Raw genomic sequence first — 25139 nt, forward strand, 5'->3', positions numbered from 1 at the left:
TGCTTACGCGAGGCAACTGAGTTTAGCTTTTTTCATAAAACAAAAATCATTTCTATTTTGAATTTCTTTTATGACTACTATATTATATTCCTACAATAACCGACACACCGACTCTTAAATAACAAAAACCTTACCGGCGGATTATTATATGCAATACGCCCAAAGTTAATTACCAAGTAAACGATCTTATAAGTTAAAAAATAAAAGCATTAAAATAAGAAATAATGAGAAAACTGCAAGTCCACCCCTCCCTTGTTAAAAAAAAAATTATTATATTCTCAAACTTATGCGTAAAACACACAATTCACCTAATTTATTATAAAGCTTAGTTTGAATATCAAAGTATTCTCAGCTATTTAATATTTTATTATTATTTTTTTATTAATTATGGAATAATTAAAAATATCTCACTATTTAAATGTAACTTGTGTTCCATAGACTTGGAGAATAAAATTTTTCAACAAAGAAAAGTCCAGCCGACCTTCCCAGGTTGTTTCATTCATTTCTGTCCCTCCCGAGTTGCCTTTAATTTCCTATTTTTATATTTTTAATTATTGTTATTTAATTATTTTTATTTTATATCTAAAAATTAGAAAAAAAAAAAGAAAAAAAAAAAAGAGAAAAAACAGGGTTTGTAAACTGCATTTGACTCTAGAAAATGAATCATTCTAAAGCTGACGAGCATTAGCAATCCTTTTGGTGGCAACTACCCTTCCTAACCTCCCATGAGGTTTTTTTTTTTTTTTTTTTTTTTGTTCACGTAGAAATAAAAAGTTAAACCAATAATTTAAATTAAAAACAAAACAAACAAAACTGTCGGCATCAATCAAATAAATAATGAATATAATCCTGATGTTGCGGAAGAAGAGAGAGACATCAAATGGAAACTAAAGACATAGACGTAATTTATTTACTTTAAACAGAAATTTCATGGCAACCACGTTAACCTTAAGTTTGACTAACTTTTCAAGTAGATGCAGTCGACAATGTTACTGTTTGGAATCCCACTCAAGAATCTTTGTGACAATAATATCTTCGGTAAGAAGGAATCAAATCTCTCTCTTTATTTTAGAGACACTATTTGCTATTTAAAAAATAAATAAATATAAAATTAAAAAAAAATTAATTTTTTAATAATATATCACAATACTTTTAAAAGAGCACGTGTGCTTAATAATTTATATAAAATTAAAATAATCTTATATACAGTCATAAATATTAAGTATTGTATAATTGTTTTGAAAATAAATAAAATTTATAATAAAAAAATTTAATTTTTATTTTTTATTTGAGTCTTAATTTATTCACTTTTTTTTAACTCTTTTGTGGACCCACGCGGTGGCTGATTCCCTTGTCTCTCAACCCCACACTACTACTACAAGTACACGACGTCCTCGTGCTGTTCGCTTTATACGAAATGATTTCACGGGACTTTATATATTTTTAAATATTTAAAATAAAATATTTCAATATTTTTAATCACACCAATATTATATTTAATGTACGTTAATATTCGGCGGCCTCGACCATATTTTTTAGTCAAATTGATTTATTTAAGGAAATAAAAAACGTAAAATATTTTAAAAAGATGTAACTGAAAATGACCAAACTAAATTAAGGTTTTGTTTGAATTTAAAGATGAGTTGATATGAATTGAGATAGATTGTAAATAATTATGAGATGTATTATGAATAGTAATGAGAGTTATGAGTTAAAATTGATGAATATTAATGAATAGTAATGAGATGAGTTCAGATAGATTATGAATACAATCCGGACAGATAAAATAAAATATAGACGTAGAAGTGGGGTGGGGTCCACCACAGCTGTGTGAATCTTCGGATTCAACCCTAGCAAACAGTGCGCTGTCTTTCTATAAAACGACCGCTACTGGCCTAGAGAGTTTCAGAGGCAAAACAGAGGACGCAAAGAGAATTGAGAGACTCCCCGGAGATATATTTTAGGCTTTGTGTTTATGGCTCTGTTTAAGGCAATCTCGCCATGCTCGCCCGCCAGCCTCGCTTTTCTACCACCCAAGAGAGGTACTTTTTCCTTTTTTTGTTTGGGGTTTTTTTTTTTTCTTTCATTCTTTGAAATTATTTTGCATGTTTCATTAACATTCTGTCCGGGCATGTTAATTGCGGATTTCTGCTCTTTCCTTCTTCTTCTTTTTTTTCGTTGATATGCATTTCTGACGCGCATCGGAAAGTTACAAATCAGGCTTTTGTATGGTTGTTATTTATTCCTTTTAATATATTATGTTCTCCATTTGTTTTGAGCAAATATATTTTCATGAGCTCGTGAAAAAAATATTTCTATTGAAAATGTATCTTTTTTTTTTGTGAAACCCAGTGGAAAATTTCCTACCCAGATACAGTAACAGCAGCAAATTAATGAAATTATTCAGTCGTGTTTCTCTGGATAGTTTTTTGATATTAATATTGTGATTCAAACATATGTGTGTAAGAAATCTCCTGCGTCTTTTGAAAGATCGAAAAGAGATTAGGATTTCCAAACAGTTGATTTGCATATGCTATGCTTGCTTCTGCTGTTTCCAATTGAATTTCTAATTATATGTGTAACTGGTACTAATTACAGAGTCATTCCTGTACAACGAAAGAGTATATTGCCCGAGAATATTGTCTTCTTTCCCAGAGGTGCTTATGCCAAGTCCTCTTTTAAAGTTTATAGATGGTAGTTCTCCACATCTTTAGATATAATCCTCATTGTATAATCACTGGGATTACTTGAATTCTATTGACAGTTGGCGGCTAGAACGAGTGAGCTTCATGGCCATGCTGTTGCAGCCACTAGTAACACTGGCAATTTTACCAAGTCTCGTAACAATCAAGGTGAGGTTGTTTGGTTATATGTTTCGGCTATTATCTTGTTCGGTTTGTGGCGTTAGAAGTAGATTTGCTTCTGTTGGCATGGGTATAGGATGTTTTACCACAACTCACACCATGCCACCACCACTACCAGTACGTTCAGTGTTAATTTACTGCCAAAATTTTTTCAATGGTAAATTTGACAGTCCAAATTGTACAACATATAGATTAAGGATTCTTGATCATTACATGAAATCTGAACTAGCTGTCAATTCTTAATCTGTCGGGTCTCTTTATTCAATTTTTATATTTCTTTTGAAAACATCAGAGTTTTTTAAACTTCTTTGATCACACCCGGGATGACTAATATTTCCAACAAATAAATTGTAGCTTATCTGTTTTGTTAAATCCTAGGATATTGATGGTTGTGTGTCTGCTTTTCTGTTGCAAAATGTCCTAAAGCCAACAACTTAGATAATATGCTCATTTGTTCACCTTAATAACTTGTTCCTCGGTATATGCATTCACTTAATGGTGTATTCGTACATATTCTGCAACTCAGGGGTTTGAAGCTATTTTATTTATACTGCCTGAGGTTTAATATGCCTACTCCATGTTTGTATCCTAAATTGTATCCAAGTTTAGATGCAGTATGTGTTTGATTTAGGTTGTTGCAGATTGTATCACATGATATATCAGAGCAAAGAAGCCTGAATCTTTAAAAATGACAGTTTTCTTAATGCCATATTCTGTGATATTTGAGTACATATATGTCTTTCAGACATTTTTGCACGAACCTTTAGAGATTAACTTGTTCTAGCCGCTGCAACACTGTTCATTTGCCCTCGAGATGCAGTTATTCGAGCGGTGTTGCAAAGTGAAAGAGAGGTGGAAGTTTCTGGATCTATACTCAATGGAGGGTTCCGTGGTAAATTCAATAAGGTTGTTTTGGCCTATAGTGGTGGCTTAGACACATCAGTCATTGTCCCATGGCTGAGGTATGTCTCTTGTTTTGTGTTTCTTAGCTCCTGTTTTCTGCTTGGCACATTCCCCATATATGTTTGTTAACATGAAGTGCCTCAAGGTTCTTTTGTTCTAGACTATTGTTCTCAATTTTAGACTCTTGTTCCAGACTCTTGTCCAAATATTGGAGGGAGAGGTGCATTTAGAAGAGATAGTGGAGTTATTTGCTTTCCTGTGATAGTTTTTTTTTTTTTTTTTTCTCTTCTTAATTTTCCATTGCAGGGAGAACTATGGGTGTGATGTTGTTTGCTTCACTGCTGATGTTGGTCAGGTATTTTAAGTAGCAACTTGCTTGCTTCAGAGTTGGATTACTTTATTTTGTGTTCTCAGATGATATTGTTCATTAAGACCAGACCATTTGCATTACTGAGTTCTTTCTTATTTATTTGTGTGTGTGGTTGATCTCCCATATGCTAAATTCATAGGGTATAAAGGAATTGGAAGGCTTGGAAAAGAAGGCTAAAGCTAGCGGGGCTTCTCAGTTAGTGGTGAAGGACTTAAGGGAGGAATTTGTACGAGACTTCATATATCCTTGTTTGAGAGCGGGTGCAGTTTATGAGAGGAAATATTTGCTGGGAACCTCGATGGCTCGTCCTGTTATTGCAAAGGTGAACCCCTACTTTGAAGTTTGTTACATTGGTAGATTCTAAATACAGAGCCTGTGAAAAAAATATACAGAAAGCTTGTGGATTTTCGAGGGCAATTTATAATAAATACTGTTTGGAGCTTTTGTAGAAGTCTACTTGCCTTTACTATTGTCTATTTATATTGCAATCCATTGTTTGTAACCAGATTTTAGATCCTCTATCGATAACAATCTTTTGTGATTTAAATTAATCAAAAGGGGATGTGTTTTTGGTTGAAGAGCCCTTCTCCTTTCTCTGCTCTTTGTTATCAATGTTGTTCTTCAAATTATATACTGCTCTGTTTAATCTTTGACATATTACTTCTTCATAATGATTTATTATGAAAAACAGGCCATGGTAGATGTTGCCAATGAAGTTGGAGCTGATGCTGTTTCTCATGGATGTACAGGAAAAGGAAATGATCAGGCATGCCTCGTGATTGAGATCTAAATTTTATGACCTGCCATATATTTACTTCTTACACAAATCATTCTTGTGTAATCAGGTGCGCTTTGAGCTCACATTCTTTGCTCTGAATCCCAAGCTAAATGTTGTGGCTCCCTGGAGGGAATGGGATATTACAGGGAGAGAAGATGCCATTGAATATGCTAAGAAGCATAAGGTGCCTGTCCCAGTAACAAAGAGATCAATATACAGCAGGGACAGGAACTTGTGGCACCTTAGCCATGAGGTAACATTTAACTTTTTTCCTATTTTTTGTTGTGTTATAGAATTATCAAACACAACATTTGCTCTATCATTCCTCTTCTGTCTTGTCAAAAGCTCTTGATTTTCATCTATAAAAAATAAGCTCCTGATTTTCGAATCAGTGTTGGTCTGCATATGTTGTTCAGAAACGTTTGTAAGAGATGGGCTAATTTCTTCTCTCTGTCTCTCTCTCATGTGTATATGTTCTATGCTATTAAAGGGTGACATTCTGGAAGACCCAACAAATGAGCCTATGAAGGATATGTACATGTTGACCGTGGACCCCGAAGATGCTCCCAATAAACCTGAGTATGTTACCCTGTTAAGTTTTCAGTTTAACCTCTATGTATAATTTATCTATTGATGGGTTTCCTATATTATCCATGCCTTGATTTCCCTCATTTCCTGCAGATATGTTGAAATTGGGATAGAATCAGGTCTTCCTGTTTCATTCAATGGGAAGAAGCTCTCGCCTGCATCTCTACTTTCTGAACTCAATGAGATTGGTGGGAGGCACGGAATTGGCAGGGTTGACATGGTTGAAAACCGACTTGTTGGTATGAAAAGCCGTGGAGTCTATGAAACTCCAGGTGGGACAATCCTCTTTACCGCAGTACAAGAGTTGGAGTCTTTGACAATCGATCGAGAATCCATGCAAGTTAAAGATTCGCTTGCCCTTAAATATGCGGAGCTAGTGTATGCAGGCAGATGGTTCGACCCACTCCGCGCGTCGATGGATGCATTCATGGAGAAGATAACAGAGTCTACAACCGGCTCAGTTATCCTCAAACTGTACAAAGGCTCTGTTACAGTGGCAAGCCGAAAGAGTCCTTATAGCCTATACAGGAAAGATATATCTTCTTTTGAGAACAGCTTGATCTATGATCAGGCTGATGCTGCTGGGTTTATTCGGCTTTATGGTCTTCCAACTAGGGTTCGATCGATGCTTAAACAGGGTATCTAAGAGACTGGTCTCTTCTGTTGTCCTTGTGATCAACAATCAATTTGGATTGGATTTCATGCCATTGCTAATTTATTGGCATTTCTCTCTCTTGTCTGTTTAGTGATCAGTTGGTGACATGTTTTAGTTTTCTAGACTCAACCAAGTAATATTTGGTATTCTTTTTTTTTTTTTTTATAATTAATAATATTTGGTATTCTAATATATCTTTCTTGAAATTCATTTTACAATTCCAACATTTTGTGTTGCTGTAAATGTCATAAAAGATTTGAATCCAAATATTAAGTACAGAGAATTTATAGATTTATTACTCTTATCATGATTGGCAACTACTAATGCTAGTGAGCCATTTTAATTCAAGTGTTGCGTTTGGATGGTGAGGTATTCTGTGAATAATAAAAAAATATTAAATAATAATAAAAAAATATTCTCAATATTCAATCTAGGCGTTAATCTATGATGGAGAATAAAATAAAATAAAATAATTTAAGAAAAGAAAAGAGTTTCAGAACTTTTTCGTCCCAGTCAATGTTGTCGTTATCAGGAATCATTTTCGTTCTTGCATGGCCCACTGCCAGATACAGAGGAATCTAAAGAATGATTTGTCCTTCGTGTGTGGTCCCCACTTGCAAACATGGAATGATTCTGAAGATTCCTTCACCCATATTTGAATTTCCTTTCATGGGTGTCCTACAGCCACCGAAGCTCCAGCTAGGCTCCTGCTAGGAGTTCTGATTCATTTTGTTTGTTTGTTTGTTTTTTTTTTTTTTTACATGTATTTTTTTTATTTTTAAATATATTTTTTTAAATTTATAATATTATTAAAAAATATTTATTTAATTATTAAATTAAAAAATAAAAATAAAAAACCAGCTAACCCCAGCTGGAAGAGCAGCCTTTTCCTTCTTTGATAGTTATGCTGCTTAATGTACAATTTACTGTAAAATCACATCAATCAAATGGAATAGTTACTTTTTACATGCATTTTAATATATTTTTAATGTTAATAAAAATATTTATAAATAGTATATTTCTTGTCTCTAATCGTTTCGTACCTGTTGATATGGTCGATATTTACCGTACCGACTATTGGGTCAGTGTAGATACTACCTGTATTTTGTACCGGTTTAAATACCGGCCGTACCGGCCGTTTCGGCCTAAATTTCGGCCTGTATCGACCGATATTTCGACTATCATTTTTTCAAACTACAAGTTCATTTTTTGACCCTCAATTTAAATTAGACTATTTATAATTTATATATATGTATGTATTTATATATAATTTATTCATATATAAACTATTATTTTAGAATATAATTGTTATATATATTTATATATATAATTTATTCATATATCGACTATCTCTAAACGGTACACGAAACGGTATCGGTATCGAAATATTTCGTTCTAGTGCTTTAACCGATACGCAATCCGGAACGATATTCAAAACATTGGTTGAACTGTATTATTGCTCCTTCCTTAATGTGATACACTCACAGCTCAAAATCTATCATCTCACTTGTTTACCTCAAAACCTCTTCCATTTAAAAAAAAAAAAAAAAAAAAAAAAAAAAAAAAAAAAAAACCTTTCTCCCGGAAAAAAAGAAAAATATGTAAAAGAAAAATAATTTCCTTTACTTCGTAATTTTGTTGCCTTCTTTCCTTTCGAATCAAATTGCTTTAATCCTACAATTATTTCCTCCCGTCCCTCTTCTCATCGTTCTTACATTATATATTATAAATAATTTTTTTTATTTTATTTTTCTAAATTAAAGAAATTATTCTACTCATCATACATAAGAACTTATTTTTGCTAAATTAAAGAATTTATATTTTTGTGAATAGGAGTAAGATAATTTGTAAATATTAATGAGATAGTTTAAGTAGTTTGATGGGATTTCAGAAAAGGAGAAAGAAAAGTTGAATAAAAAATATTATAAAATTAAAATATTGTTAAAATATATCTTTTTTAATATAATTTTTATTTAAAATTTTGAAAAGTTGAATTACTTTTTATTTTTTGTTTGAAAGTTTAGGAAAGTTGTAATAATTAGTTTGAAAGTATTTGTGTTTAAGTGATATTTGGAAAGAAGATAAGATGAAATAAGATGAGATGAGATGTGAATTTTGGGATGATTTTTTTTTTTTTTTTTTTTTTTTCAAACAAGCCTAAAAGCAAGTTTCTATCTCTTACATATCAAAGCAATTTCAGTTTTTTTTTAAATAATTTACATCCAATCATTTAATCGATTTTCATGGTTTAAATAAACACAAAAATAAACAACTTGAAAAAAAAAAAACTAAAATCTCTCTCTAAATAGTAAACATCCTCCAAGAAGTTTATAAAAAAATTGTCAAAATTTAAAAAGCTTTTGTGAGAGAAGTAACATGTAGAGTCCTAAATCCCAATAATACTAGCTTGATTTCTTTCACAAATAATTTAGCAATTGATCTCAATATTTATTCTAAAAAAAAAAAAGAGGATTTTACAGCAATTTCTTAGGCTGATCAATTATCACAACATAAGAGAGTTGACTGAGGATGTACAATTTGAAAATGCCTTTTTGCTAAGTTTGTTTTGCAAGAGATAGAAGTTAGTGCCAGATATTCAGCTTTAACAAATGATCCAGAAACTATAGTTTGCCTTTTCGATTTCCAAGTGTCCAAGAAACAAACACTAACCAATAATAGACCTTCAAGTACTGAGAAAACATTCTCGATCAGAGTTGTTGAAAGCTTTAAATACTGAGAATACTCAAGCATTCTCAGAATACCTCACTACTATTTATTATTTTATTATTATTATTTTTTATATACTTTTTATTACTATTCAATATTCTATCATTATTTTTTTACTACTATTCACAAAATACCTGAAAATACCTCAATACCCAAACGCATTAAATGCAAGAAAATTATTGGCAAAAAAGAAAGAGACCTTTTCTACAACCGAATGAGCTCCATCAAGATGTGGCTGTTGGAGAGTCCACAAATTGACTTGGGTTCTGAAAGGAGTGGCAAAATCAAGTATAATTTAGTGAAAAATCACTTTGTTGCATGGAAAATGAATCCTATCCAACACACACACATCTCCTATGAATTCATTTTGCATTGGAATCTATTCTATTTTGTTCAGATTAACAGACTTGGCCCCAAGAAACCAAAATCCTCCAAATTCTCAAGAGCATATATGCATTAACACAGGTACCACTTTACAAGGGGCTTGTTTCAACAAAAATAATGATTTGGCTAAAGGATAAAATTGATACTCCCCTTGTTAGCAAGCAAAACTAGAAGGAATAGTCATGTAATTCTTCACAAAGAAATGCATTATTTACATCTAATTGATAAGGAAAACATTATAAACTACATCAATAGCATGAAGACAATGAAGGGCAATCAACTTATCTATAGCGAAAATGTTTCGTGATAATCTAGATCTTCTTGTTGAGATGGAACAGCAACAATAAACGGCCTTGAGGAGGATAAAGTTGGTTATGAGAAAGAAGAAAAAAGAGCTTAAGGCTTAATATCATGCATGGAACAAGGATCCATGAAAGTGTAATTGGAATGAGTTGAAAGAGATTTCATTTGACAGTGAAAATCTTGCAAATAGTCAGGAGATCCATCCATACTAGAAGATCTTCGAATAGGAGTGGTAGAAGGAGGGGGAATAGAATCAGAAGCCGGAGATATCATAGGATTAGAAGAAGAAAAGAGAGAGTTGGTATAGAAGAAAGCGGTGATTCATAAGGAGATTTTCAAGAAAGAGTAGGGATTGGTGTGAATAGTGGTCAGAAAGGCTGCAGTAAGCACACAATCTCCCCAAATTTGCTTGAAACTGAAGAGCTCTAACAACATTGAATAACTGGTGATATTCAATTTCAAAACTCGACCTTTTGACTGAATTCAAGCTTCTTCTTCCTATTTCGTTCTTTTATTTTTCCTGTTCTTTTAGTTTTGTTAGACTGCGTAAATTCACATCTCATAAAACGCAATAATTTCTTTGATTTCCAGAAATTGTTGTATGGATCATTTTTTCAACTCATAAGAAACAAACTTGTTGATAATAAACGCAACTTGACACTCATGCGGCCGTGAAATCCTTGGCCAACTTGAGATTGATCAGGTTGTGAATTTCAAATGCACGGAGGATTGCTTGGTGAAACACCGACGGGGAGATCCTTTTGAGTCTCATGAGAGAAGCGAACCAACTTCGGTTTGAGTTTTTGGGTATGTCCTTGCTTGCATCTCGCTCAACCAGATTCCTTAATTGCTGTTGCAGATGGTACCTGGAAAGAAAATCTCCAAATCTGTGCAAAGCAGGTAGTCCCCAGTTCTCATACCTCTAAATTTCCTTGCATATTGTGTAGATGTCTCCTATCTGAATTTAAATTTGAATATCCTGCTTGTGCTTGGCATGACATTTTCTTTATGTTCATTACTTGTGATAATTCCTGCCGTTTTTGGTCCAGTCACAATTTCTAGCTTCCCATAGAAAAATTACTTGTGATTCTGTATCCTCTGTTTCTGACACGATTAGAACAGGTGAATGAGTTTTGATGAAATTATTTTCTTTTTCTCCCCATAGCAAACTACTATAATATCATTGCAGGAAAGTAGGAAATAGAAAAGGCTTCTTGAGTTTCAAGTTGGCTGTGCATCTGGGGAGACTTGGGCTTGTAGTTGTGGTTGCATCACATCACATCTACAACATATAAATGCTGCCTACTCTTCAGATGTAAACTCACTACAGGATTGGATAGGCTTTAACTTAGTACTTATCATCTTATACATGTTTTAGCTTTATTGTAAATGCTTTGAAACAATGCTGGGAGACGATTATGTTTTCAATTCCTGTTTCTCAAGTGTAAGCAGTTGGTAACTTTTTGTAATCCATAATAATATGAATACAAGTTTGTCAAGGAAAAGTATTATATCATTTGACTTGGGACTAGATTTCGACAATTGATGAAAACTACAAAGACGACATAGTAAACTGATTCTATATTACAATTACAGCAATGCAAATCAAACAACACATCAGGTTGGCGCAGATGGAGGCGGAGGCATTTCATATGGCCTCGAGAGTTTGCAATATATTTAACACACCTCCATGCCGACAAAAACAAAATAATATAAAATAAAAAGCAGAAAAATCATCGGTGTGATGCAGTACTAGTGTTGAATCTATGATCACCATCACCTGTTGTTGCCTGAATTTGAGATGCATACTGTAAGTTCCAAAGGACATCCTCAATAGAGGGACGACTACATGACTCGAGAGAAATACATCTGTTCATTATGGAAATCACAGTCGATAAGGATTCCTGCGAGCAAGTGGTTTGCACAATTGGATCAATTGTACGTTTCCGGCCATCCTGGCTGTTCAAAGATGCCTGCAAAAATGAAGAATCTAGTGTCAAGGATATATCAAAACCATGGGGAAAAGACTATCCACTAATTTTGTGCCCATGTGCAGAAAATTATGGGAGCATGTTAACACACCATAAAGTAGTGGGAGTAGTTATACCAACAAAACCATAGGGAAGATATGCACTGGAACAGCTGATTTGTTTAGTTTTCAGGATTTTTGACAATGCACATTTATATTCTGAAGTTAGTCAGAATTCAGTACATACCATCTCATTTAGCAAGAATGCCTCTCTTCTAGCACATATGGAAGGTCCAACAAGTGCCTCAAGTAATATGAATCCGAAGCTATAAACATCATCTTCTAATTTTGTCATTTGCCTGAAGACATGGACATGGTTAAAATGTTAACCAATACTGACTAATGTGATTAACTTGCAGTAAGGATACATTTCATAGAGCTGATGAATTAGCAAATTACTTAATAACTGAAAAAAATGCCTTCCCCATTTGTTATTGATTGATTAAGGAAAATCCTTACCATGATTTTTTACCTTCTCCTTTTGCCTGCAAACCAAGGGCACTAGTCAATAACACTACTTTTTATTAAAAGGCTGACCAATCGATAGATTAAAAAAAAAAAAAAAAAGCCCTACCCCAAATTTGTCAGTTTCCTCCAAGATAATGGACATTCCATAGTCACTCAACTTTGCCACCCAATGCTCATTGAGCAGGATATTATTTGTCTTCAATCTGTTGTTGAAGAAACCAGGAATAACTCCAGTATGTAGGAAGTGCACAGCCTTGGCAACACTGATTAAAACTGCCAATCTCTCTGACCAATTGAAACCCTTTCTGCAGCTATTCCCTGCAAATATAATAAAGCTGCTATATTGAGAATATAAAGCACTAGTCTATGCCACTAATGAAATATATGGGAAGGCCGAATCCCACTGAAATTATAGTTCATATTCCCCCCTTTTTTGTTAAAAACAGGAGCAGTGTTATCTTTGTTTGAGGCCTCTTGCATTAGTTGATGACTGAGATATTTCAGAAGAAGAATGAAATGTAATTTGAAGGACATTTACCAGCAGTAAATCCACAAAATGGACAGCAAACACATAACAGCTTATAAGTTATAAGCATTCAATGGTTTGACACTAGATATCAAGTTACCTGCAAGATAAGTACGAAAACTCCCTCCGGACATATATTCAGAGATGAGGAAGACATTGTTCACACTGCAATGATCTCTTCCACTAACATCAACACTGTGCCCCAAAAGGCCAACCAAATGTGGGTGACGAAGCTTTGCTAGCAAATCCAACCTGAGTTTCAGATTTCGAATTGAATACTTCTTTGACCAAGGCAGACACCTAATAGCAACTAGGGTCCCATTCCCTAATCTTCCTCTGTAAAGCTGCAAGACAAAGGGAAGAGAGTTGGAAAGGATCTAGTGTGAGAGATATAAAAGCTTAGATGGTTGGTTCGATTTCTGTCACATTCAACATTCATAATGAGCAAAATAAGCTCAATTAAGATGGCTCATCTGTGTCTGTGAGTGGTCACTCACATCTCAATCCCTGATGATGAACCAAGAATAACGACAATCTTCTTGAAGCGGCGAAATACTTGTGTTGTGGAACATAATGTCATCATATGTAGCGTCCTTTACCAAACTCACTATAGTTGTAATTATTCAAAACCTGATAAAATCCATATGATCGTAGTAATCTTTACTGTATATTTCATCATCTTTTTATACTAAGTCAAGTTTTATACAGTACCTTTCCACACGATCCTTCTCCCATAAAGGCAGAGTTATCAAAGTTGTTTGTAGCTTCTTTTAACTCTTCTAAAGTAAAGGACCGACACTCAGGGAGACCTTGCATGCCTAACTTTGCAGCTTCAGAAACAAATCCTAGCCAAGAAGAAATGGGGTTACTGTAAATGTTCAGCAAATTTCAAAATCATGTCATTTGTTCACATGTAAAAACCTTTTTTAGCTTTCAGATTCAGGCAAAATGAAACTATCACTCATCCCAAGAGTTTTCATATTTAATAAATGAATAAGTGAACCCAACATATGAAATATTTAATTATCGAGGTAAAGCATAGGGTCAGGATTCGAACTCAACATTTCTGTTCAGCATTTGAAACTACTCCAAAAAAATTAAACTTATAGGAATAAGTAGATTTAATTATTTATATAGCCATATTTAGCAGTGTGACCGTTAAAAGGGAAAGTTTACTTTCAAATTCTTGTTAGTGGAGGACCTACTTGCATTTGCTAGAAGCTCAGAGGAGAGCCCAATTGCCGAGCTATCTTTCAGTGCTTTCTTCAACACATGCTGCTCCGATAACCCCGGGGACAATACGTTCTCCACAAGAAAAGCGAGCCAAAAGCCAGAAGCACCACGAGTACGAAGATTCCTACAATTACACCCACAAAAATTCCAGCATTTTTGCCTTTGGATTGTTTATTCACGTTGACTTCCTCACAATATGGTTCTGCATGTTGATGCCTCATGTCAATGGATAAGCAATTCCCATCAATCTTAACCACTCTATTCTCTGAGTTGGCGCTCAAACAGTAAGGCAGTCCACCTATTAACCTATTGTTAGAGATATCAACGAACTCAAGTTTGCTACCACAGCTTAGGTGGTCTGGAAATAACCCACTAAACATGTTTGATGCAATATTCAAATAGCTAATATTGGGTAAAGAGAAAAGTGCAGCAGGAGGTAGCCCCCCAAGCACATTGAGTGACATGTCAAGGTGTTGAAGCCGACTTAATCGGCCATATTGCCTAGGAATGTTTCCAAAGAAGGAGTTATTACTTAGGAAAGCCAATTCCAATCCTTCCGGCATTTCAGGTAGCACAGAATGCAATTTGTTTGCACTTAAATCCAGCACGCGTAGGCTACTCAAGGTACTGAGACTTGGTAATTCCCCAGAAATGTCATTGCTAGACATGATAAGATTAGTGAGAGTAGTGATGCTCAGAATTGAAGATGGAAAGGGACCTTTAAACTGGTTGTTCCTCAAGCTTAGAACTATCAGATTAGATAATGAATCAAACCAAGTGGGGACGGTAGTATTGAAGAAGTTATCGTCTAGTTTAAGAGTTTGAAGCCTCACCATTGTAGAAATCTTCGGAGGAACCGAACCAAAAAGAAAATTTGAACTCAAATCAAGATATTCAAGTGAAGAAGAGAATCGATGAATTTTGTCCGGAAATGGACCCCAAATGCCCAAAGATACCAGACTAAGAACTCTCAAGCTGGTTAGCCTCGCCAGGGTGGCCACAAAAGAATCCACAGAGAAGCTCTCCGACAAAGTTTGATTGGGATTTGCAAACCCATTAAAGCCGCTTACTTTTGCAAGCTTATCACCCATAATTCGGAGCTCAGTTACAAAATTGTCTTGGCATGTGATGTTTACTTTTGATGAAGATAAAAGGCAAAAATCTTTGGTATGATCATTCCAAATCTCCAATTGTGGTGGGTACTCTAAGTGCTTTCTAAGTTGGAGAAGCACTTGGGTTTGAGAGGGCTGCAATTGATTTGTACCGAGAACAAAGAAACTCCATGCAAACCAGAAAAGCAAAAACAAGCCACACCACCCCATTCTGAAAAACTCTACTCCTCTTGTCAATGCTTCATGGTGTCAGAAACAGCAGAATAAGATAACCCCGTATAACCTGTCATTTAATAAACATGAATCAGGAAAAAAGAAATTATCAGTGAAAGGGAGACTGACCTTGCAAAGACTAGGCATAGCTGTGGCAGTTGATATTGAAATATTGGATTTTCTACAATTTGGAAGAACACCCAATAAAGTAAAACATATATAAGAGCTGCCAACTTTACCTCACAATCTCCAAAACAAGATTTGCCGAATATTGTATTGCTGAGCTAGTTTCACAGCAGTTGCAAAACAAGAAAAAGAAAAAAAAGAAGAGCAAGCTCCAAGAAATTAAGGAGACAGTGTGAAACAGAGACTGAAATCCTAGATTGACAAACAGAACTAAGGAAATGAGTTTATGTTGGACGCTTTGAGGAAGATGAGAGACCCAAGAAGGAAATTATATCCAACGGACATAAATTCTGTGTGAATAATATGTGAAAGTGGCATTCCTCTCTCTCTCTCTCTCTCTCTCTCTGAAATGAATGTATGCCAACAACTAGAGGGTACTGCTTGTAATAAAGACTTTGATCCATGCTGCCCAGGAAACAGTAAGCAAGGAATAAATAAATAAATCCAGTCTTCTTTTATCAAAGTTTTGAGATGGGGTAGCTTGATTTATTGCATTCAGTGATTCCACATGGCGTCTTTTCTTTAGAGATTGCAAGCTCTCAATCTCTCCCGCTCTCTTTAGCATCGACCCCTATCGGATATCAGTTGTATTACTATACACTAGTAGTAAGTACTACACGTGCAAGTATTTTGTAATATATCATTTCTGAGTAGTGATTTGTTTAGTTTGGTTCATTAATTTTACTATATTATTAAATAAAAAATAAATAGCATATAGTTAAGCTAATATTATTCAATAGGAAATAATATATCTATTTAAATGATTAAATTTCAGTAGAATATTTTTTTATTTTCGTAGTTTATATTTTTTTTTATTTTTTATTCAATTTTTTTATTAGTTTTTAGATCTAATATATTCATATAACTTTTGAATTATTATTTTGTTCAAGAATTATTATTTTCTTTTGAAAAAAAAAATGCAAACGGGATATCGCTCTACTGATTACAGCGCCAAGCATTAAAACATCGTCAAATCTATCACTTTGCATGTTCCTTGTCGTAGACTTCAATGTCTCAGCACAAGGCTCTTAATACTGACCTTGTCGTCGACTTATTTATTTATTTACCTTATTTTTCTTCCAAATAAAAAAAAAAGAAAAAAATCTCTTGGAGGTGGGAGCATCAAAATGGGTTTCATATAACTATTTGAGCATGTGTTTTTGCTTGTCGTCGATTTGGAAAAAATAAATTGTCGATTGCTGAGACAATACTTGAAAAAAAATTTAAAAAAAAAAACGAAATAAAGAAAGAAAGGATTGCCAAGACAATAGAGTATTTGGATTTCTTGTAAAAAAAAAAAAAATATTTGGTGTACAGATTGAATCATTGAAGGGTTTAAAAAAAATTTTAAACTTATCTTCTAAAAAAAATGTTCTAACTTCAAAAAAATTTTATAAAAGTAAACTCACAAATTGACGTATTTTAATGTAGTACATTAGATTGTAAAAATTATAAAATTACTTTTAGTACAAAATAAATCTAACGAAATATATAAAACCTAATCAGTTAGTGAATTTATTTTTATAAAATATCTTTATTGTCGTAGCAATGCTATTTAATAAAATATTCAGTGGGGCATTGGCAACCATTATATCCTACACGCCATTATATCCTACAAGAAGGCAGCTATCAACAGAAGTGGCATTATTTAGGAAGGTCACGACTCACAACCAAGGGCCAAGTCAAACTACTGAAACATGAATTTGTGGATCTGAATAAGCACACGCATTAAGCTCAAGCTCAGCATCACTTGAGAATATCTTCTTCTGCCTGGCTCAAACTGATCTGGATCATTCATTTTGATTGTTCTGCATTTGGGACCAAGATTTAGAGATCCTTTTGGGAAAGAGACCAAACAGAACAGGTAAAGCCATTATGAAAAGAAAAATATCAGAACCCTAGGCCTTGCCCAGAACTTCTTTCATAATGATTAATCATTGAAGTTTCATCAAGATTGAATCCCTTGATATGTAATATATTCTTTCATGATTTCTTGGTTTAAAGACACTGCATGTGGTAATAAGAGCAGTTTCAAAGGGACATCATCTAGTGCATAGTAGCGCCAGAGCACCTGTCAGGACTCAACCCAAGTGGTCCTGCACAACTTCAATGCCATTTTTCTTTAATTGTAAAACTCAACACTCTGGTGTGAGTGTTTGACACTGACTATGGGAACCAATAAGGTAGCGTATGAGATACTATTGATAACCTGTCATCTATATTATTTGGATATGATTGCCTTTAAACGGAGTGATTCCGGCTTTGTAGAAAGATTAATGATTGAAGATAAAATTGAGAAAAGAAGAAAGCACCAGAATATATAAAGGAAATGACTGGTGTAGGCCATGCAACGAGGGATCCCACAAAGAACAACAATAAATGGGCAAGACACTTTCACCATCTACCATCATATTGACGCTCTCCTGCCCATTATATTTTTTTTCTTAATGTCGGGAAATCTCTCTAAGGTAGGGTTCTTCAGATCCATCCTGTAAAGTAAATCTCAGTCTCGAACACCGCACCTTCGAAAATTTTTCTATATGAAATTGATTAAATCGCTGACTTTTCATTAGAGGTGTAGCCCCAAAAGATTATTTGTATCCATGAGATGTTAAACCTTAAATCTTGAAGAGACTGCCCATTATATAGCCATCATGTTTGAACTTTCAACATATAAAATCCTTAAAAATATTCTATAAAGTTAGAATCAAATGCTCTAGGACCCACGTGATATGTAGTTAGAATCAAATGCTCTAGGACCCACGTGATATGTCTATTTCACTCCAAACTTGAACCAACTGATTTGATCGAGACAATTAATGGGGATCTCTATTCATATTTGGGCATTTAGACTTTGAGACCCATATTAGGATTGCTGGTGTTAAAAAAGGATACTGTTTGTAGAGAGGTCATGACAGTATAGGCTCTCATATCTAAAGTGACCCTTTAGTACAAAGATGGGGGCCAACCATTTCCTGGTTTCATCTTTTAACATTATGGAATGTCTTATTCATTCAATTCAGTATTATTAACCCATATGATATCCAGAGGAAGGATGACAACTTGCCTCTGCTTTTATCGCAGCAACATAAAAATAAAGGAGAAAGGACCTACTGTTGAGATTGATTTATCATAAAAGATCTTTTTACATAGGATATGGAGAGGATCCTTATCCATCTGGTTCACACTTGCAAAAGTGGACCACTAATACCAGAAGCAGCAACAGCAGCAGCAGCAACAACTAGAAATACCAACTCTAGACAGAACATAGCAACGAGAAGCTTCGTTATGAACTAAGACGACTCTGTTAAGAATACAGTAACCTTCCAAATTTTAATACTCATGTGGACCAACATTAGGAGTTCAATAACATGCCATGTACTGCATCTCAACAAAAACTTCTTGGGGTCCAGAAGCAGATTGTGGTGTTAATGTTGGAGGAGAAAAAACTGATATTCTATTCTAGAGGGAGAGAGGAGAGACTATTTCTGAAATTTTTCTAAGTGAATTACTTCTCAAGTGGCTTGCTTTGTGCCAATGCATACATGGGTATTTATAGGCTTGTAGATTCACCTAGCATTTACTCTAATACATGAACTTCCCTAGACACAAATACCCAAGTACATGAATATCTCAAATACATGAATCTCTAAATACATGAATCTCCAAATACATGAATTACTTCTTTCAAGATGAACCTAGACTTTAGTTCATGAATATACTAAAAAACAATTTTATTTAAGTTTATTATTCAACACCCGCCTTTAAACTTAATTCTTGGTAACTCCGAGTAGCATCCGCAACTTGTTGAAAGTATCATACTTGAGAGGCTTCGTAAAAATATCTGCAACTTGATCACGAGTCTTCACAAATTTGACTTGTACTTCATTCTTGACAATGCATTCTCGAAGAAAATGAAATCTTGTATCAATATGCTTGCTTCTATCATGAAAGACCAGATTTTTCACCAATGCAAGTGCCGACTTGTTATCAACATAAATCTCTGTGGCTTCCTCTTGTGGCATGAGTAGTTCCTTCAATAACCTTCTCAGCCAAATTGCATGACAAACACAAGATGTTGCAGCAACATATTCAGCTTCACATGTGGAGAGCGTTACAATTGGTTGTTTCTTAGAACTCCAAGTAAATGCTGCATTTCTCAAATAAAACACAAAACCAGTAGTACTCTTCCAATCATCCAAATCTCCGGCCCAATCACTATCACTATACCCCACAAGCTTAAATTCATTAGAAAATGAATAAAGAAGTCAATAATCAATAGTACCTTTTAGATAACGTAGAATCTTTTTAGCCGCTTTGAAATGCACTGTGCTTGGTGACTCCATATATCGGCTAACAAGTCCAACTCCATAAAGTATATCGGGTCTTGTGCAAGTCAAGTATCTCAAACTTCCAACAAGACTCTTGAATATTGTGGGGTCTACCTTCTCTCCTTCTTCATGCTTGGACAATTTCGCTCCACATTCAACTGGGGTGTTCACGGATTGACTATCTTCCATCTTTAATCTTTTGAGAATTTCCTTTGCAAAACCTTCTTGAGAGATAAAAATTCCATCCTCCATTTGTTTGATCTCAATGCCAAGATAATAAGACATAAGACCAATATCGGTCATTTCAAATTCTCTCGTCATAGCTTTCTTAAATTCTCCAAACATGCTTGAATTGCTTCCAGTAAAAATTAAATCATCAACATATATGCAAACAAGCAAAATGTCTCCATTTTCATGCACCTTAGCATAGAGTGCATATTCATGCGGGCACTTGGCGAATCCATTCTCCTGAAAATATTTGTCAATTCGACTATTCCATGCCCTTGGCGCTTGTTTTAAGCCATACAAGGCTTTCTTTAACTTTAGCACTTTATCTTCTTGCCCTTTGACCACATAACCCATAGGTTGCTCTACATAAACTTCTTCCTCAAGGATTCCATTCAGGAAAGCCGATTTGACATCCATTTGATAAATCCTCCACTTCTTTTGAGCTGCAAGAGAAATAATCATCCGAATCGTCTCTAATCGTGCAACAGGGGCAAAGACTTCTCCATAATCAATACCGGGACGTTGGCTATATCCCTTGGCCACCAATCTCGCCTTGAATCTTTCTACTTCTCCCTTTGCATTCTTCTTTACTTTGAAAACCCACTTCACACCAATGGGCTTTTGTCCCTCTGGTAAAGTCGCCAATTCCCAAGTATCATTCTTCTTGATTGATTTGATCTCCTCATCCATGTCAATTCTCCACATTTTCTCTTGTACCGCTTCTTCAAAACCTATTGGTTCACAATCGGCAAAGTGACAAAAAAAAGTTAGATCATCACTTAAATTCTCCGTTACCTCATAAAGATCTTGAAGACTTCTCATTCGGGATTGCCTTTCACTAGAACTTCCTTCATAAGAAGATGATGAAGGAGTACTAGGAATTGTTGGTGATTGAGGAGGTGTTGTGAGTTCTTGTACATCATTTCCTTGATCTTCATCTTCAGGGAAGGGAAAGAAATCATATCTTTCATTTTCTTGATCACTCCAATCCCACAAACCTTCTTCGTCAAATTTCACATCTCTACTAATGACCATCTTCTTAGTGCTTGGATTATAAAGCTTGTAGCCTTTGGATCTTTGATCATAACCGATGAAGATGTGCTTCTTACTTTTGTCATCAAGTTTGGATCTTTCTTGATCGGGCACATGCACATAGCCAATACTTCCGAAAACTTTCAAATGGGAAACACTTGGCTTTCTTCCACTCCATGCTTCTTGGGGAGTTGAGTTCTCTACACTTCTTGTAGGACAACGGTTTGATAAGTAAACAGCACAATCAACCGCTTCCGCCCAAAACTCTTTAGGCATCATCTTCGTCTTCAACATGCTTCGAGCCATATTGAGAATCGTTCTGTTCTTTCTTTCAACCACCCCATTTTGTTGAGGTGATCTCGGAACTGTCAAAACCCGACGAATCCCATGTGCTTCACAAAACTCATTAAATTCATTAGATGTAAATTCACCCCCTCTATCTGATCTCAAAGCCTTAATCTCATAACCACTTTGTTTTTCAACAAGTGCTTTGAATTTTTTGAAAACACCAAACACTTCAGATTTTTCTTTCAAAAAATATACCCATGTTTTTCTACTGAAGTCATTAATAAAGAGGAGGAAGTATCGATTTTTACCAAATGAAGAAGGCTTGATCGGTCCACAAACATCCGTATGAACAAGTTGGAGCGGCTCACTTGCTCTTGTAAATGATTCTTTTGGAAAGCTCTTTCGGAATTGTTTGCCAACAAGACACCCTTCGCAAAGTTGATCAGATTGATCAATAGGTGGCAAGCCTTTCACTATCTCCTTTTGAAACAACTTCAATCCACCAAAATTCACATGCCCAAGCCTCAAATGCCAAAGCCAAGACGTATCTTTCACACAAGCTTTGAGGCACTTAGCCACATCAGTTTGAATATCAAGCAAAAACATCCTGTTGCTTGTCATGGACACTTTAGCAATCAAATTCTTCTTGTTATCTCTTAGAAAAAGACTACGATTTTTCATTTCAATCTCATAGTCCTTTTCCAAGAGTTGCCCCAAACTCAAAATGTTACTTTTCATATTTGGAACATAATAAACATTTGACATAAATTGATGGCTCCCATTTTTTAACCGAATTAGAATCGTACCTTTCCCTTTGATGGGAACTTTTGACATATCTCCAAAAGTGACATTCCCGCTCACTGATTCGTCAAGCTCTATAAACTTGCTTTTGTCTCCGCACATATGATTGCTTGCAGCATTATCAAGATACCACAAATTCGATTTGTTAGTTTCTTCTCCTTTGTAAGCTAGTAGCAAAGTGAGCTCCGCTTCTTCATTTTCAACGTGATTCACCTTTTCTTCAGCATTGCTAGGAGAACTCCAGCATTCTGAAGCATAGTGGCCATACTTTTGACAATTGTAGCATTTGATTTTAGACTTATCATATTGTCTTCCATTCTGCCTTGAGTAATTTCCTCTTCCACAACCTCTTGAGGATTGACCTCTTTCTTCATGGTTGGCGTTTTGATTACTTTGTCCGCCTCTTCCTCGTCCTCGTCCTCTTCTTCCTCTTCCTGGTCCATGTCCGCGTCCTCTTCCTCGTTGACTTTTATCATGCTCCCCTTCCTTCTCTTTTACAGAGAGCTTTGTGGCGAGAACCTGCTCAATAGATTCTTCCTTCTTCTTCTTGAGTCTCTCTTCATGAGCTTGAAGAGATCCCATGAGTTGATCAACCATCATCGTCTCCAAGTCTTTTGACTCTTCGATAGCCACCACAATATAATCGAACTTTGAATGCAACGAGCGAAGAATCTTCTCAACCACCCGGACATCCTCCAGCTTTTCTCCATATCTCCTCATTTGATTCACAATGGCCAACAATTTTGAAAAATAATCTGCAATCGTCTCAGATTCTTGCATACGGAGGACTTCGAACTCACCTCGTAGCGTTTGGAGCCGTACCTTCTTCACTTTATCAACTCCTTGATAGGAGTTTTGTAAGATCTCCCATGCTTGCTTGGAAGTAGTGGCATTGGCTACTTTCTCGAACATTGCTTCATCCAAATATTGATGGATGAGCGTGAGAGCTTGTTGGTCCTTCTTCCGCAACTTTTGCAGAGCCTCCTTTTGATTAGGACTCAACGAAGCTTCATCTCTAGGCTCCTCATAGCCTTTCTCTACGATCTCCCATGCATCTTGAGATCCAAGCAAAGCCCTCATTCGAATGCACCAATTCTCATAATTCTCATTTGTCAAATGCGGAAATTGAAATGGAAACGTTGAGTTGGCCATCTTCAGGATCTAGAAAAGACTGGCGCTCTGATACCAGTTTGTTGGAGGAGAAAAAACTGATATTCTATTCTAGAGGGAGAGAGGAGAGACTATTTCTGAAATTTTTCTAAGTGAATTACTTCTCAAGTGGCTTGCTTTGTGCCAATGCATACATGGGTATTTATAGGCTTGTAGATTCACTTAGCATTTACTCTAATACATGAACTTCCCTAGTACACAAATACCCAAGTACATGAATATCTCAAATACATGAATCTCTAAATACATGAATCTCCAAATACATGAATTACTTCTTCCAAATACATCATTAGAAAACCTCTAAAATATTTTGGAAGAATGAACAGAGTGAAATGCTAAAACGTAAAAAGATTACCATGTTTTATGAAGCCTATGTCTGCCCAGACAATCTAAAATTATGAATTTGGAGGTTTACCAAGTTAAGCGGTTAATCATATCTTATGAAAGATGAGTTTGGGACATCCAGCTCTGAGGTTCCTCCATAATCTTCGACCCTTTTTTTTTTTTTCAAAAAAATAATAATAATAATCTTTGACCTTTGACTGGAATAATGTTGTTTCCAGATTATTGCTAATATACTGCCTCCTCTCAGACTTGGTGTGGCTTTCTGCATTCTGATTTATGACAAAATCTTTAAAAATCCAAAAATGAAGCTTTTGTACTTGCAAGCCACCTTTACAGTTGACGAGTTTTCTGTGCTCTTGCAACTATGCCTAGCTATACAGAAACAAAAAGAAGCATGCATAAGGTCCCGTTTAGTTATGCAGTTCATATAAGATGAGATGTTTTGTTAAAAGTTTAATAAAATATTGTTATAATATAATTTTTTAATATAATTTTTATTTTAAAATTTGAAAAAATTGAATTATTTATTATATTTTATGTGAGAGTTTGAGAAAGTTTTAATAATTATATGAGATGAGATGAGATGAGATGGAATGACATAATTTAGTTTTGTGTAACTAAACTAACCTGCAACTAGATATATTAAAGGAAGTATATGTCTCAAGATTTCAATGGAAAGGATCAGAGCAGAGGATATGAGAAATGAGAGGTATATATATTGGTGGTTGAGTGAAAAGAACAAAGCCCAAAGAATGTCAATGATTTTGAAAGGTTATCTCATTTGTTCAGCCAATTAAAACAATTGACCTCGTGTTGTTGGGATTTGCCAATGTATATTGAAGCTGTAGACAACTAATATTGAGAGGCATTTGTTGGGATTGATTGAAATTCTTAGATACTGCAATATAGCATTGCAATTGCTGCCTTATAGACGAGAACAAGTCAGGCATGAACAAGGCAAAAATTAAAGTTGCAGATGAAATAAAAGAAAAGTAGGTAACATTAGTATTCTACCACTAGAAGTTCCCCACTAGGAGCTGTCTGTAAGGTAAGCCAACTCGGACAACTCACTCTCCACTGACTGCTATTAACAAACAAATTGCACAATCACCATAGACTTACACCTTCGAGCCATGATTCACTTTCTATGAGTTCCAAAGCAGTGGTGTAACACCCCGCTCTCTACAGTAAAGAAATACATTTTTTTTTTTTTTAGAAAATCATGGTACAGAGTGCTATTACTGACATTTACTTAAAAATATTTTCTTTTATTCTAAATAAAGCGTCAGGTACAAAGATTCCTTATAATAAATAAAGTCGTTTTGTATTAAAATATTGAAATCATAAATGAGAGTGCACGGAAGCATTTATTAAAATTTCTCAAAGTCCATGCAATATAAATCATAATTTAAAATCTATGTACATGATCTAGGTCATTGTCACGCCTCCCTGAACTAAATCTCATCCTACAGCTCTACCTTCATAAATATTATAACCTGAGGTGGTTTAAAAACATAAAACAACTCAAACGAGTTGATGACTCACTAAGGAACTCATTATAACGTAAACATACTTAACAAAAGATTTTTCATAAAATATTTCATA

At 34.9% G+C, this 25139-nt stretch overlaps 2 protein-coding genes across 3 annotated transcripts; one reads left to right on the forward strand and one right to left on the reverse strand.

Moving 5' to 3' along the window:
* Window positions 1–1883: 1883 nt before the first annotated feature.
* Window positions 1884–6350, forward strand: LOC121233987 (argininosuccinate synthase, chloroplastic). 2 transcript variants are annotated; one of them, XM_041129778.1, is made up of 10 exons: window positions 1884–2042; window positions 2599–2657; window positions 2765–2852; window positions 3649–3826; window positions 4074–4122; window positions 4277–4459; window positions 4829–4903; window positions 4983–5168; window positions 5406–5494; window positions 5597–6350. In XM_041129778.1, the coding sequence occupies exons 1-10, from the start codon at window positions 1976–1978 to the stop codon at window positions 6147–6149; spliced, it is 1527 nt and encodes a 508-aa protein (XP_040985712.1). In that variant the 5' UTR covers window positions 1884–1975; the 3' UTR covers window positions 6150–6350. The 2 variants fall into 2 exon arrangements, with proteins under 2 accessions (XP_040985712.1, XP_040985713.1); XM_041129779.1 differs by having other exon boundaries at window positions 3685–3826.
* A 4788-nt stretch (window positions 6351–11138) lies between these two features.
* Window positions 11139–15912, reverse strand: LOC121233988 (probable inactive leucine-rich repeat receptor-like protein kinase At3g03770). The gene is given in 9 exon segments (XM_041129780.1): window positions 11139–11545; window positions 11789–11900; window positions 12061–12086; window positions 12176–12387; window positions 12696–12939; window positions 13307–13440; window positions 13801–13891; window positions 13894–15223; window positions 15393–15912. Coding segments are annotated over 8 exon segments (2316 nt in total). The 5' UTR covers window positions 15151–15223; window positions 15393–15912; the 3' UTR covers window positions 11139–11305.
* Window positions 15913–25139: the final 9227 nt, after the last annotated feature.

This window comes from Juglans microcarpa x Juglans regia, chromosome 6D (genome assembly GCF_004785595.1).
Source record: "Juglans microcarpa x Juglans regia isolate MS1-56 chromosome 6D, Jm3101_v1.0, whole genome shotgun sequence".
In the NCBI taxonomy this organism is placed as follows: Eukaryota; Viridiplantae; Streptophyta; class Magnoliopsida; order Fagales; family Juglandaceae; genus Juglans; species Juglans microcarpa x Juglans regia.